At 35.1% G+C, this 15769-nt stretch overlaps 1 protein-coding gene across 20 annotated transcripts in view; it reads right to left on the bottom strand.

Moving 5' to 3' along the window:
- The window catches only part of RIMS2 (regulating synaptic membrane exocytosis 2), a 447681-nt gene that overhangs the window by 324585 nt on the left and 107327 nt on the right, over positions 1-15769 (bottom strand). For all 20 annotated transcript variants that reach the window (XM_041412624.1, XM_041412610.1, XM_041412613.1 and 17 more), the window contains one exon: positions 8953-9260. In XM_041412624.1, the coding sequence (XP_041268558.1) occupies positions 8953-9260 (308 nt within the window). The remainder of the gene's footprint in view (positions 1-8952; positions 9261-15769) is intronic.

The following is a 15769-nucleotide window of genomic DNA, read 5'->3' as shown; positions in this document are numbered from 1 at the left end:
GGAAATGACATTGTACTGCACTACTTTGCTGCAACTATTCCATTAAAATGTCTGTGGCTGCCTTTGTTACGGTTAGCAAAAACAGAGAGCTCTGTATTTTCTGAAAGGCAAAAAAATTAAGATTTCTCAAAGCTTGGGAGAGAAGTATCCAATTAGTTCACCACAAAACTGAAAGGACACTTAGGAATGGTTGCAGAATTATTGGATGTAAAGTGAGGAAAAGAAGTGAACTACATCATGGAAAAGAAGTGGCTTAAAGAAGAAAAAAATAATGTCTTTAGGTCAAAAAAGATCATGGGTATATCTTTGAAACCACTTTCAATGTATAGCCAGAGTTTGGTTTTGTCTCACACTGGTGGAAAAGAGATATTGATACATAAAAAAATCAGGTAATAAAATAACTAACTAAATAAATAATTCTATAAGGACATTCCAGAGTAGGGGATGAAAGGATTTGTCTTGAAGAAGGGGCAGAAAAAGAAACAAAATAACCATGCTAAAGAAAATGTAGAAATAAAATTTTATTGCTTAGTAATGTAACTTTGAATTATGAAAATATGGTTACCCTGGTCCTACTACATTCATTATTGTTATATTTTTTCCTCAAATCTGACTTAATAAATAGATTGACAGTTACTAAAATTTTTAATCTTATCACGTAAAAGATAAGTGACAGCTAAATTGCACTACAAAAGTGATTTCTTTATCATTTGTGAATTCTAGAGACACAAAGGAAAAGCCAAAGAATTTACACCAGACCACTTGCACCAGACCATTTTCATGCAGTCTCACTTTTTTATTTTATTTCAGTCTATATAGCTATGGTAAAAAATATGAAAACAAAAGGCCATTTAATTTAATTGCTTCCTGCAGATCCCAGAATTACTTGGCTTCTAGAAATAATAAACTTAACTTAGCAGAGTTCTTTACCAATTGTTAGAATCTTCCCTCAGCTACACTCCACAAATGCATCTTATTCACCCTTACACACCATTTCTTTTAAAATATGAAATTTTAAAAATCTGTTATTTATACTTCTTAAGAGAACCTAGCCTCCAAAGAACAGAGGACAGTAACACTAAGAATTATGAGCACACAGTGAACTCTAACATTTAAGTTTATACAAGGTCAACAAAACTGCACTTCAAGACATGCTCAACCCAGAAAGGTATTTGCCTTACTAGTTTTAGTAAATAGTTTATATATGCTGCTACCCTCAATTTTTTCTGATATTGCTTTTTTACAGTATTAGTTAGTTAAAAGCAAAACTACATTTAGTGTCATAAATGTTAGCTGCAGTCAGTACTTAATAAAAATGTTAAATATTCTAATACAGATGATATCTGTGCCTACAGATTAAAGTTGTTAACAGTCTTTTAGCACAGGTAAAGACATAGCTGTGTTTTACAAAAATGTAATACGGCAATGGAAGCCCAAACTCCCCTTCAAAGATAACAAATATCAGCACTGAATATCCAGATTTCCCTGAGTTCGAGATTGAGAAAAATCAAATAGTAAGTGATAGTTTTCAATAGGGAGCAACAAATGTCCTTTGACATAAAAATAAAATAACAGTAACAGTAAACAAAAACATCATGTTGTAATGGAATTACTTTTGAAAAGGGTCTCTATTACAAACTGTGAAAATTAAATTCCCTGAAATCTACATGAGATTAGTTTACTGTGGAGAATGATTGCAGCCGAGTTGACTTTGTCACTTAAATCTGGAATTAAATATTTTTTTTATGTTCTTAATTAAAACAGTCTGGTGTTTGAAAAGGAACGTGGAAGTTTTAGACCCTTTATCAAAGTAGGTTAGTTCTGCCACAGTTCTAGAATTTTCCTGTTCTCTTTTCTCTTTTACAAACAGATTCTCTTTCTCAAAAAAAAGGATCCAAAATTGCAGCTGCCATTGGTCAGAAGCCCAATGCTACTCGGTATAGGTTCTACAGCTAGATAAAAGTTCACCTTAAAATAATCATAAAAGGTATCTTTTAATAAATCATAATCAGTTAGAGAAAATAAAAGAGGAGGAAGGGAAGCAATGCACAGCTCAGACAAGCCCCGCTGAAGTCACAATGTGGCTGCACGTCCTGAACGTTGTGTAAGAGTTGACATTGCTCATGCAAGCAGGAGATCCACAAAACCAATATTAGGAGACAAAGAACTGTACAAGGAGTTTCATTTCTCAGAAAACAGACAGTTCTGCAAAGGTAATGGAGAGAAAAAGCTCCACCTCTTTTTCAGAAGTTAGAACAGAATGAATATGCTCCAACCCATTGCAACCTAATAACGACAGGTAGAGACAAAGTGTACCCACTATAGTAGTCTGGGCAGTTAATGGACAATGTAAATATCGATGGAAATATTATTCAGCAACTCCTTACAGAGACCTTGCCTTACAAATGATATCAAAATCTTTACTCATCTTCATAAGCGGGTGTAGCTTAATCCTTGTTGTGCCAAATTATTTCATTAAAATTTCTGCACTAAAGAATTTCTAACTTTCTTAGACCCAAGGTACTTTTTCTCAATAATTAAATACTGTGCTTTCTCTGGCTGTCTTCCCATAAATTTCGATTGCTTCCTCTGGCCATAGTTATTATTAATTTTTTTTTTAATGTCATTTAAGATTGATACTGCAGATGAACTTAGCTTCAGTTTCTACCTAAAAACTGGAACAGCCATGAAATGTTGATCCACATCCATAATCCTATGTGTAGATGAATTAAGTAATTAAAAGAGTTCTGTGAAAAAAAAAAAAAACTGATTTGTTCTAAATTATTATATCAAGAATCATAGAAAGCATACAATGAAATGAAAAGCACAAGAAACAAAAGCAAAACTACTGAGACTAGTTTTCAGATCGACATTTTACTTTACATCTCTAAGGGCTATTAAAGTGGTAAAGATGCTGGAATGGGAGTAGGAAGATTAATAAAAAACCTTATTCAGATGCAGTTCCAATTGTGTAAAACTTAAATCTTTTGTTAATATGTTAAAAATACTATAGAGTACCTCTAAAGGCCTTTGCATTCTGTTCTAGCACCAGGGGAAGTCATTGTGAGGCCTTTGCAGTCATGCACGCAAAAGAATACTGATTCAATTTTAAACTCAACCTGCAAATTTCTTGTATGGAGTATTAGATTTATCCATTAAGTGAAAGAATGTAATTATGCTTATCAACAATTGTGGGGTTTTGCTACTGTGGTTGTCAAAAATGTTTTAAAAAATCATATTTTTTATGTCTTACATAAAGAATTCTAAAAGGTCTAGAGACACTTGTCTGAGCATGAACAAATATGCACGCAGCTTTATCAGTCTGACTCTTGAATACCAACACAATTTAAATACTTTCTCTACACAATTATTTTAATACTTCTCACTGTGTTTAAATATGCCAGCAGCTAAAAAAATAGGTTAAAGAAAGTTAAAATACCTCTATTTTACTTGAGAATCAGGTAAAATACTTTGCTTTCAAGTATGCTTAGTCTCCATGGGTCCAAGTAAAGGGGTTTTAACACATCTGGCCTAGAAATCTATCAAATCAGGTACTCAAAAATAGAAACAATGAAAACCAGAGGTTGCACTACAGTGACATGTCATAAGTGCTGCAGCTGGAAAATACTGATAATCTCAAGAAATGGGCAGTTTTCAGCTTTTACAAAATAAGTATAATTGACTGACTTTAATGTTACACTGTCATATTTTAAATTGCAATAAACTACCATCAGTGCTATTCTCAGTGTCAGTTGTTCATGATCCAGCAATTAAAGAAGAATCACTTTAAAAAGACACAAACATGAAACAGATGGACACACATTTTCATTTTTAAATTCATGTTGTTCTTTCATGCTTCTCATTTCACTTATGCCTGCTTTTTCCTCTCTCCTCCTTTTCTCTCATGTTTTGGTCTCTTTTTTCCTCTCTGTTCACACCCTGACATCCCCAACTGCAGTCCCAAAAGACAGATCCTACGCTGCTGGCTCATACTGGCATTCCTCCCAAGAATGGAAGGAAAGGGACACAGGAAACCACTTCCAATGCTACTGCTGTTTGGTGACACAATAGAGTAAAGCCTTTATATGTGGGAAGCACATGTATACATTTCATAAAGAACACATGCACAAATCCTACATCTTCAGACCCAAGTAGTCTCTTGTTCGCATTTCTTACTCAGAATAAAATGCATTCTCCAAGCCTCCTATATAGTGTGTGGAAACCACCTTAAAAATCCTCTTTTATTTCCAAAGTAACAGGGTTGATAGAAAATGAACCCCCAAATACATATGTACCTCTGAAAGGAGAAAACAAGGGAGAGGGAAGTAGGATATATCTTTACTGTGTCTGCTGGCCTGGAAAATAAATACTGCTGTTGTGCAACTCTGCAGCTGCTCACTCTCTCAATTTGTTGTTTTCGTTCTGGTTTTTATGATTTAATCTCATATCCTTACAGTTAATCTGAAAAGGGTTCAGGCAGCTTTATTTATTAGTCTTCCTTCAGATCATGAGCTTACAGATCATGATCTTTTCCTATACCAAGAACCTATTCTCTCTTTGTGACAAGGCTCAACCTCAGATAGATGTACCAGGAATAAATCAACTCATAACACATGAAAATGAACATTCTCACAATATTTTCACTTTCTTTTTTTTTCATTGACTCTCATGAAAAATATCCTTGAGGAAGCTTTTCTTCCACTAATATAATGCCTGAAAAATATGTATTGAAAAAATTAAAGTAATCATTTCAAATTTTGAAGAACATTTTGGATTCATAAAATACAGATTAGGGAAAATAATAATTTTTTTATACCCTCAAAAATTCACATCTACCTGAACTACATAACATTGTTTCAGATATATATTAATAGCTGTGTCATTGTAACCTTGCTTTGGGAAGATGAATGAGTCCGTTTAGTGCTTTTAGAGAGCTATGTATATGTAAAGAATAAAGGTTTGTGAAGCAACACCTCTGGAATGTCACAAAATATTTACCATTTAAAACACTGAGTTCATATGTGGAAAATTACTGAAATGGCTTTTCAACGGATCATACTGAAAGAGAAAATAATTATTTTAAAAGGTAAGTATGGCAACACCGCATAAAGATCTAACAATTCAGGCAAAGAGAATGACAAATTAAAAAAGCTTCATAGGTTCCTTGTTTCCCAGATTTTAATTTTAGGATGTTGTACACATTTTAATAGAACATTATAAACATGGGCTTGGAATGAAGAAACCGACTATTTCACAAGCTGATTGCCTCCTGCAGAATGACTGAAAAAATGAGACTGTGTCTGCTCAAATTATTTTTCTGCTAGAAATAAAACACATATTGTATGACGAGTAGTGTAGATCTTGGAAACAATAGACTACATGAAAGATCTTGATGAAAAATAAAATAAAATCAGACCCCTTTGCCTAATCCAGAATTAACGTGAATCTGCAAATCAAAGAACTGCAGCTACAAATCTACCATCTGTGCTCAGCAGACCTCAGAATAGACCTTCTGAGTCTATGGATTACTTTAAATAATGTTTCGCATTTCTTGGATTCACATCATTTTGCAGTTTTTAGGGAATCTGGTGTTACACTGTATCAGCATTCATACAACCTGCACACAAGGTTAAGGCTGTAAAAACCTCTACAAATGATCACAGTTCGACTGTGCTTAGCACAAAAGCTCCATGTGGAACAAATTACATTAGTCTCACCCGAAACAATGTCAGATACACCATGGGCATTTAGTGAATCATACTTGTGTGCCTGCTGCCCCTGCCCTGCCCACAGGTTTGCTACAGAAAAAGCAGTAAAAACACCATAGGCCAGATTGTAAATACTGTGCTAAAGAATTTAAACTGAGAGAGGGTAGATTTAGGCTAGATATTAGGAAGAAAATCTTTACTGTGAAGGTAGTGCCGCACAGGAACAGGTTATCCAGAAAAGCTGTGGATCGCCCCATCTCTGGAAATGTTCAAGGCCAGGCTGGATGAGGCTTTGGTCCAGTGGAAGCTGTCCTTGCCCATGGCAGGTGGGGGGGATCTAAGTGATTTTAAGGTTGCAGTCTAAGTCATGCTATGATTCTATTATATGAACTAGAAAGAAAAAAAGTAATGAAAAACTGTTCTGCTCTTGTTAAGTACAACTTACTTCTGAACAGATTTTTTTTTTTTATTTTGCTTTTTTCTGTAATGAATCCAATATAAGAAACATGCTCTTGGAGAATGTGTAATCCAAAATCATTCATTTCAGGCTTCTTCAGGCAAAAAATTATCAATCAGCCAGAGAAGATCTATAAACAAATACCTATCTATCTGTCTAAACAGGCTGGGATTTATCAATTGCAAATGGGACTGTTGCTTACATCAAGGAAAGAGAATACTAGTCTAATGGTTGAAACAATAAAAATTTAATGAAATTCATTTAATGAATTTAATGAATAATACTAATAAAGAAGACAGGAAAACTATATGGTGAGTACAACTCAAGGATGGAAAAACAAAAGAGCACAACCAGAAAAGACACAGTAAGGAGTGAGACAGAAAGGACATTGATGATCTTGAGATTAAAGGAGTGAATGCTGCCCTTTACTCTGTGACCAACATGTCTCTAGATGACCAAGATAAGATATATGATACTTGATTTAAGGAACTTCTAAGCAATGACTGCTGCAACACCCATGGAAGCAACAAAAAGAGTTTAAAACCTTCAACAAAAATAATGTATTTTACCTTTCTATTCAAATCAAAACCGAAATGTATAAACTCTTAGCAACACCTTTCTTTTCACAAGTGGTTGTTGTATTTAACATTTTAAATTATTTTTGTGTCAAAACTAATGTCCTTCTGATGAAAAATAAGACAGAAAATATAGTTCTCACTTTCTACTTACATTTCTATTTACATACTTCCATTATTGTGATTGTCCAAGGCAAGCAACAACCACTTCTAAATATTTGAGACTTTTTTGCCTATTTACTTATTATTTTGGACATTTTGAATGGCCAAGTTTTTCTCAAAGAACTCTTTCATGTAGACAAATGGTCTAACATACTAGCTAGTTGCTCAATTTCTGCTGATACCTAGTTGAATTCTGGGGTAGTCTTCCTCAGAGCTGTTGATATTCTCCTCTAAAAGCCCATTTGACCAGTAGGACTTTGAATGGACATCACAGAGGAATCTTTTTCATTAGGTCCAGAAAAAATATCTATGTGAGGAACATTAGGGAATAAAATTATTCAGAAGACCCTCTATCCTTCATTAGCATATAATATATATCATATTCTAAGCATACTTGTATATGTTAATTAGGGAACATCAGTATTATTACCCAACTAAAACATGAGGAGGCTAATGACTGAAAAAACTATCTGAACTTAAATAATATATCAAGTAGAAGTGATCACAATCAGCAAAATAGTTCTGATTTCAGGCACAAAGCCTACATTTATCCTATTGGAAAGTATTACTTTATACTGTCCATGTTTACTGTTTAACTGTACTTAGGGTAAATACGTATTGCTTATCTCAATTATATATTTATTCATATATCACTCCCTCCATATTTCTGCATGCATATAATATAAAAACACTTTCAGAGTTAAATTGCTGCTCCTAACAAGGGTTTGGGACTTTTTTTTTTGTTATCACCTTATCTATGATACCAATTTTCTGTCAAAATTAGTGGGAAAAAATGAACCACCAGAGAATCAGTCTGTCTCTCCTGCTCTCTCATGTCAGGTTAGGGTGCCAGCTGAGTTTTTCAGACACTGTACATGTAACTGAGGAGCACTCAGGACAACTAAGTACTGAACCCAACAGCTGAAATCAGAGCCATAGGAGAAGACATTAAACAAAAGAGGTTAGATTCATTACATTCAATTTGCTCTCATGTAAGACCAAAAATAGGAAATAAAATATGGGGGAATACAAGATGTGAAGAAAACCGAAAACTATTTTCCTTACACTAAACGCAAAAGATGCTATATATGTCGAACTTGTTTCAAGCTCACAGAATAAATGCTGTAATGAGGTCATATCTGGGCAGCAGAGAAAAGCTGCCAGATTATACTGCTCTGGCTGCCAAATTCCAAGGCAGTTGGAGGTCCCTCACATGCGCGTGAAGATACCATTTCCATGGAAACACCTGAGCAACCGTGCTCTCATCTTTCCCTTCCCACCATATTTAAAATTCTATGTTCATAAGCCATAAGTGTGGCTTATGAAAAAAGTAAATTCATTCGATGTAACCAGTTTTATTTTTGTGTTCCCATAAAACCTGGCCACTGAGGCTGAGAATTTTCTGGTGCCTTTTGGAATAATCACATTAAGAAAAAGGGAGGGAAGTTCCTGCTCCATTCTCTAGCTAAACCTACATTAGCACTCATAGAGTTACAGTTTCAAACAACACAAGTAACACCAATGTAAATCAGGGAAGGAAAAAATAATTATACTAATGACAGTAACTAATACCAAGAAACTGAGAAACCATGAAAAGATTCAAGTCATTACACAAAGATTTCAGCATCCTCAATACTATGTACTGCAAGTACAACCAGAAGTCTTAATTCAGTAGTCTGAACGGGTGTGTCTTCCATTAATCTGCTTTTTTGAGTCCTATTTTGGATTTTCTGTAGTGACCACAAAAGAAATATGGTAACATTCTGCACAGCACAGTTACTGTAATTTGACCAAGTTGTAAGCACATGGACAAACTCTGTCACACTGCAACTGTCACATCCCCCATTTTTTTAGTGAGAAGGAATGAAGAGCACACACTGGCTATGACCATCTGAAACCAACAAAAGGCTTCTCAATGCTGCTTCAAAATAACCAGTATGTATTTTATAGGCTACGGAATAATAAGACAACAAAATTGTAAAAAATAAAATCAAATTTGTAGCATAAATTCATCAGATCTTACCAGGATAATCATAAAATACTTTCTTACCTGTCTGACGTGTCACTCGTTACTGGATGCTTTACTGTTGAACCATTCTTAATTGAGTCTTGTCTTGTGAGCCCTTGAGATCTGTTTTTGTCCAAAGCTTGTGTGGATATGTCACCTGCTGGTCCCTGGTACTGCGGATGCTCCTGCAGTTTTGCTTTTTTCTCTTGAGGTGCTTCCTCGTTCCTCAGAGCTCTACTTCCTTCTTGGTCTGGCTGCTGCGGAGCGTGTGACCCGCTGTTATAGAACCAGGCTCCTGATTTCGTGAGGATTTCCTGTTGTTTTCGGCACAAGTTACATACCCACATTACCTGCGCAGACACATTTAAATGTAAAATCCATTAGCTTGTAAACACTGTATACATAGTTTCCAGCAAGCACACATCAACTGACTGTTACCATTTCCAAAGGTAAAAAGGCTACAGTTTTAATTCTATTAAAATTACAATATCTTAGCTACAATATAATAAAATATGTCTGTAGAACCTTGGAGTAACTGGTTTTGGAAAAAAAATAAAAACAAAAATAATTTTAGTATCTTTTTTTATTTTTTGTAATACAAGGAAGAACAACAGATAGTAGTAATATAAATCAAAAGGTTCTAATACTGAGGTTCCAATGGTAATAAATGCAAGCTTTGAAAATTAACACTATCATTTGAGGATGAGAGAAAAAATTAATTTAAAAAAAATCATTGAAGTTTTAATTCATTTAATTCTCCCACTAAGAGTAAGGACCTTTACAAAAGGTCATCTGCTGTTGCAAACAAGTAATTTTATCACACTCAAAAATGCTCTCCTAATTTTCTTCCATAGTGCGCTATAGCCAATGCTTACTTGAAGAAGCTGACTTCAAGAAGTGACTTCAATTTCATAGCAATTTTAACTTAAAGCTGTTTTTCAACTAAAATAACACAATGTATAAGGTCGTGTTTCTTTCCACTTCACACCCACAATTTTAGCTTGCACTATATGCTTACTAAATTATAAAATTATTACAGCACCCCAGTTATGTGATCCTGCATATAGTAATGAGATAATTTTTAATATTCTAAAATGTACTTCTTTGCAAAGCTTTTGTATCTGATCGCCTTAGTCACATGGCAGTTCTGGAAATCAAAAACACCAACTATCTGTATGTTAATTTCATAATAGCATTCAGTTATTATGTCATAGAAGAATAAATCAGAATGCAGTGAATCAAATACAACACACCTGATATGAACACATTCAAACTGATTATTGTGTTACCCTAAAATTTGGATTGTAGACAGTATTAATTCACTCTAAGTTTTTTCCTTCACTCTTTAATCTTCATTTTTCTTAAGCTTTCTTTTCTATTTCTTTCTCTTCTCTTTATATATTTTTATCTAAGTTCACAGACACAATTGTACTAGTTTTACTATATATTCCTTGAATGTCTACACTCACCCTTCAATCTAGTTGTGTCTCCAGTTCTAATCCTACAGCAAGCTGCCTTTTTTTCAATAGTTTAGAGTTTAGGACATGCAAAGGCTTGCATCAATGTTCATCACTCTTTTAAATGCAGCCAGCTCCATGGAATCACAGGGAAGATGTAGTTTCTACCTCCACACATCTAGCTCAGCCCTCCAGAAAAGGCTTCAGAAGTTGCAACCTGTATCTTGCTTTCATTCTCCAGGCTGTTTTCTAATAGATAATTTGGGCCATGCTCTCTAGTCAAGTCTCACAAAAAATCTTTCAATGAGAGCTTCATGTAGAAGGTTATTTGGATGCAAGGGTCAGACTCAAACTAAAGTCACCAACTGCCTCATTCTCAAACTGTTGGGCTGGGGCAGGAAAAGGAGGCGTCACTTGCCATTTAATGGTGCTGGTATGCCCCGTCCTAGTAAACTTCCTTCTTATCTTTTTATATAATTTATGAGAACTCATGTCTGCTTACATCAGCAATACAGGACAAACCACCCAAGCACTGAGGGCAAAAAAGAGAGGCTCCCCAAGAAGCAGTTTGCTCTCTGAGGTACATTTGATATCCTTAGAGGACATTCAAAGGAAAAACTGTGTATGCTTCAGGCCTGGACATCATTCAAATACATATTCAAGAACAGATCTGTTTTACCATTGCTAATTAAGCTAGAAAGTACATGAGAAAGCAGCAAAGTGAAATTTCAGAACCCAAGACAGAAGTATTTTCACCCTCTTTAATCAATAGCAATTAAAAGGCTTTAATATTTCTTCTAGGTCTGTACACAGCTGAAAGTAGTTTTAAACTTTCCATGTATGTGTCAGAGCAATGAAAGGACCAGATGTGATACAATTATATAAGTATACAAATACATAACAACTTGAGTGACAATGAGATAAAATCCCCCAAAGTCCTCATTTGCTATTTTCACTTCTTTTAGTAGATGTTAAAACATCACAAAAGCTACAGTCAAAACACTTGGGCAACTTTTTCCTTGGATGACAGTCATAATTTTCTCCCCAGACAATGGAGTCCAGGATGACCAGTATTATTCTCCTGTACCCAACAGAATGAAAGTTCACCCTGAATTCGTATGATTTCCTCTAAAAGTAAAATCAGGAAGAGTACTCCTGACCTAACCTGATTCCTGAAAACTTTATTTAGGGTATTTCAGATTGAAAAAAAAAAAAAAATCGAACACATGGCATTTAAAATGCAGAGATGTATGAATTTTGCAGATTTTTTTTCTGCTTTTCTAGGAGCATTTAATGATAATTACAAGTCACCCTTCTGATGAAGCCTTATTTCCAACATAACTTCAACATGCAGGATTTCATAGTGTTGACCCTAACATAATTTTAGCTTCAAATAATCATACACAGTGAGAAGAATGGGAAGAGTCGCATAGACAGCAATGTCTGTGCTTTCAGTGAGCACAAAAATTACAAACCCTCAAACAGCACTGGACAAAACTGCCTTCCCCATCTTGTTGCAGCATGTAGAAGCATTCTCACAATTTAAAAAATACTGGTAATTTATAGTGCAGACCCCTCAATTAAATACAGACACACTGTAAGGTGGTGTCAGAAGAGCACAGACGGCACGGTGGCGTGTTCCTGGACAGGATTTCTCCTCCTGCCCCGGGTGCCTGGGACACAGTGCCCAGCAGCTCACACACATGCAGAGCAGCTCTGTCCCTGCCGAGTCCCTGCCAGGCCAGAGCGATTACTGGGACTGTGACAGCAGCACTGCAGAGAAGCAAAGGCCACACGAGTGGACCACATGCTCAATACAGGCATTTTGGAAAACCTGGGAGGACTATAATAAAATTATTATTATTATTATTATTATTATTATTATTATTGTTGTTGTTGTTGTTGTTGTTGTTGTTGTTGTTGTTGTTGTTGTTGTTGTTTTGTTGTTGTTATTATACCATATTATAATTAAGTCTTAATTAGATTATTATAATTAATTTAATATAATAAATTATAATTAATAATAATAATAAAAAGGACTAATCCCTCACATCAGAAATCTGCACTCCAGGGTAGGCACACTGTCTACTACACACATTTGCAACTCTCCTAACCACCCTCCTAAAAAACAGTCATGAGCACATTTTGTACACAAAAATCAGTGTTGAAATTTGGGGGTGTCAATCCCCCACACAAGAACACTGCCAATTTGAAAAGGAAAATATGGGGAAAAATCTCCTCTCCAACGTTTAGTACTAGTTCAAAACCAGAATCTCAGGTGCTAGTGGCACTGGATGGGGATGTTCTTTTCCATAGGAAAGGCTGAAACTCCACCTAGTGCATACAAGAGGCATTGCTCAAGTTCAGTTCAAATCAACTTCTCATTGCTGAAACGAATGCACTAAACATACCTGACATTTTCACATTACCCCTTATATCCATTTTTTCAAATAAAAATTTCCTTTTTTTTTTTAATATACAACGCTGAAAAGAAGTACTCCAAATTTGGATTAGACAGATTAACCTTAAACCTTCCATCTGCTTTCCATTCTCAAAGGTTAGTTCTACACAGTGAACTAATAACTCCTAACTCATTTTTTATTTCTTCACTATTTTTTGGAAAGATTATTCATAATATGCTCCCACTTCTAACACTGCCCAGCAACTTTCATCACATATTATTAGCACTTATTATCACATGGGCCCACAGAACAAATTCTACAAAACCTACAGTAATAAGTCATTTCACATCTGCATATCAGAAATAAATAATGCACAAAGAATCACTTCCTTGTATTGTCCTAAAAAAGATACTAAAATTTTTTGTTCTTTGATAAAATTCTTCAAAACATATTTGACATACCACTTTAACTTCAATAAATGGAAAATATATTTATCAAGAAATTATATCTGCAGATATTTCAAACGAAAACTAAACATAATAAAAGGATATAGTATGACATTGATCTCAGTATTTTCAGATGGATTATGTGAAAAGACAGCTACCTTAAAAAACACCATTCACTGTTCCTGTAAGTACAGCTATAGATGGTCTAACACTAAATCCTGAGAAAAAAATGGAAACCTTATTTAGAATGAGATTGATAGGCTCAGTATATTTGATTATGCATAGGCTTGAGTTTGATATCTTTGGCAATACAGCCTAAAAAATAATTACACCAAATCCTCATCCGCCTGTAGAACATTACTTCAAATTACAGGTGTGATGAGGTGAAAAATTTTAGTGCAAGGCTGGCATAGTATTTCACCAAATCTATTAGAGTTCATCTGCTTGGCAGAAGCATCTAATATATATTAGCATTATATTAACTGCTGCACTTGCTGCTAGTAGTCCTAAGCAAATTTCATATGTTTTTGTTGGGGTTTTTGGCTGTCATATTTCATGTAGGATACAATTCTTTAAAAATGATACAAGGTAACAAGACTACAGCACTGAAAGGAAGAAGGACACAAAAGGAAGAGTAGGAAAACTACTTGGGTCATCAAGGTAATTAATCATGATTGCAAACACATTACTACTTGTCTTTTTTTTCCCCTAATTTGTCACTGCTACAAAACTTCATTACATCAGGGAGCAGTGCAATGTTTGAAGCCACCCTGTACTAAGAAGTTTCTTCAGGAATGTAGTATATCTCTCCATTAGCCACTATGTTGATGACAGGTTCCCAGAATCATTAGGGTTGGAAGGAACCTCTGGAGATCATGCAGTCCAACCTTTCTGCCAAGGCAGGGTCATCCGGAGCAGGTGACACAGAAACGTGTCCAGGTGGGTTTGGAATGTCTCCAGAGAGGGAACGACATCCCTGGGCAACCCATTCCAGTGCTCTGCCACCCTCAATGTTAATAAGCTCTTCCTCATGCTGGGGTGGAACTTCTTGTATTTTAGTTTGTGGCTGTTGCTCCTTACCCTGTCCCTGGGTACCACCCAAAAGAATCCACATGCCAGTGTGGAACAGACACTGCCAGACCAGCATTGGCACAAAGTAACGTGAGTCACCCTCATCTGTGCACTCACGAAACTACAATTTACTGCAGCAAGTCTGTCCATCTTCAGGGAATACAGACCCAGTACAGCAGGGATCAATGGTAACTTCCTTACCTCTAGTCCCCGTTTCTGCTAATCTTTCCTCATTTTGTCTATTTGAAATGTAACATTGTTTCCAAGGAACTATAATTTTAATTCTATAATTTTTTTTATTTTATAGTTTTAATAAGTGAGTGTCTTAATAAGTGAGGATTTGGGACTGTGAGGATCCCTTTGAACATCATCTCCCCAGAAAATGAGATGGAACTGGTTTTTTGGTTATTGGGTTATTTCAGAATACATTAAGATCTCCCAAAAATTTTCAGTAAAATAAGAACATTATTAGCTGTCCCTGTCAGAAGTAAAACTTTTTAGTACCCTGCTTATTACTTAGAATTCAATCTTCCTCAAATCTGACTGGAAGAAGTTAGCTAAAACGTAAAATCTTATCTACTTGGTTCTATACACTCCCAAAACACGTCTCATGTTTGCATTAAAAACACAGTAGTTCCCTTTTGCTCGCCCCATCTGAAGTCTGTGCTCTCTCTTACAGCCAGGAGTACTGATTTCCACTACTGCTGAGGGAAAATTTGTGCTGTTTTCTATAAGGTGTTTCCTTTAAAAATTTCTGGGTTGACATTCCTTTTTAATGGAAGTGTCTATGACTGTGGAAGACTTATATATAGCATGTGCTATTCATAGCCAACATTCATATTTTTGGAAAACACAGAGCCTTTTGCAATGTCTGCACGATCTCTCTATAGAGACATAATTCAAGAGGTTTGGGTCCAGAATACAGATGTACCTTTTGCAGCTGCTAAGATTTATTTTAAAGACACAAAATCATTATTTTGGAGTTATTGGAATAAATCTTTATGCTCATACACTGTAAGCACTAGAGTCTGGTTATAACTTCAATGAAACAGAAAATCTTCCATTTCATTTTATTGTTCTGACTGTACAGACAAGTCCCCTTTTCATTTCCTCCTGTTACATTAATGCATTTAGTCAGTGAAGTACATTACATGTGCAAAGTTAATCTCTGAATTTGTGACTTTTATAAAAGTTAATAAAGATTATCTGTTTTTTCAATATTTTGCTATGCCACTAGTCTGTGCTATGGTACTGACTTTCATGTTACAATCAGTTTGACTGAATGTCAAAACTGCTAGAATATTTATTTGTATTATATCTGTAATGACAAACGGATATCCATCCCCCAAAATTGAATTAAATATCACAAGAATTCTAATACCAGCTAAGAAAAGTGGGAACATTTATAATACTGGTATGAGACAAACACCTCTACATATATTTTAAGGGATATGTGTATTTGCACTACAAAATTTCTTTGTAC

This window comes from Onychostruthus taczanowskii, unplaced genomic scaffold, assembly GCF_017590055.1.
Source record: "Onychostruthus taczanowskii isolate IOZ18803 unplaced genomic scaffold, ASM1759005v1 scaffold4, whole genome shotgun sequence".
NCBI lineage: Eukaryota > Metazoa > Chordata > Aves > Passeriformes > Passeridae > Onychostruthus > Onychostruthus taczanowskii.
Note: the sequence above shows the minus strand (reverse complement) of the source record. Positions and strands in the feature narration are given on the sequence as shown.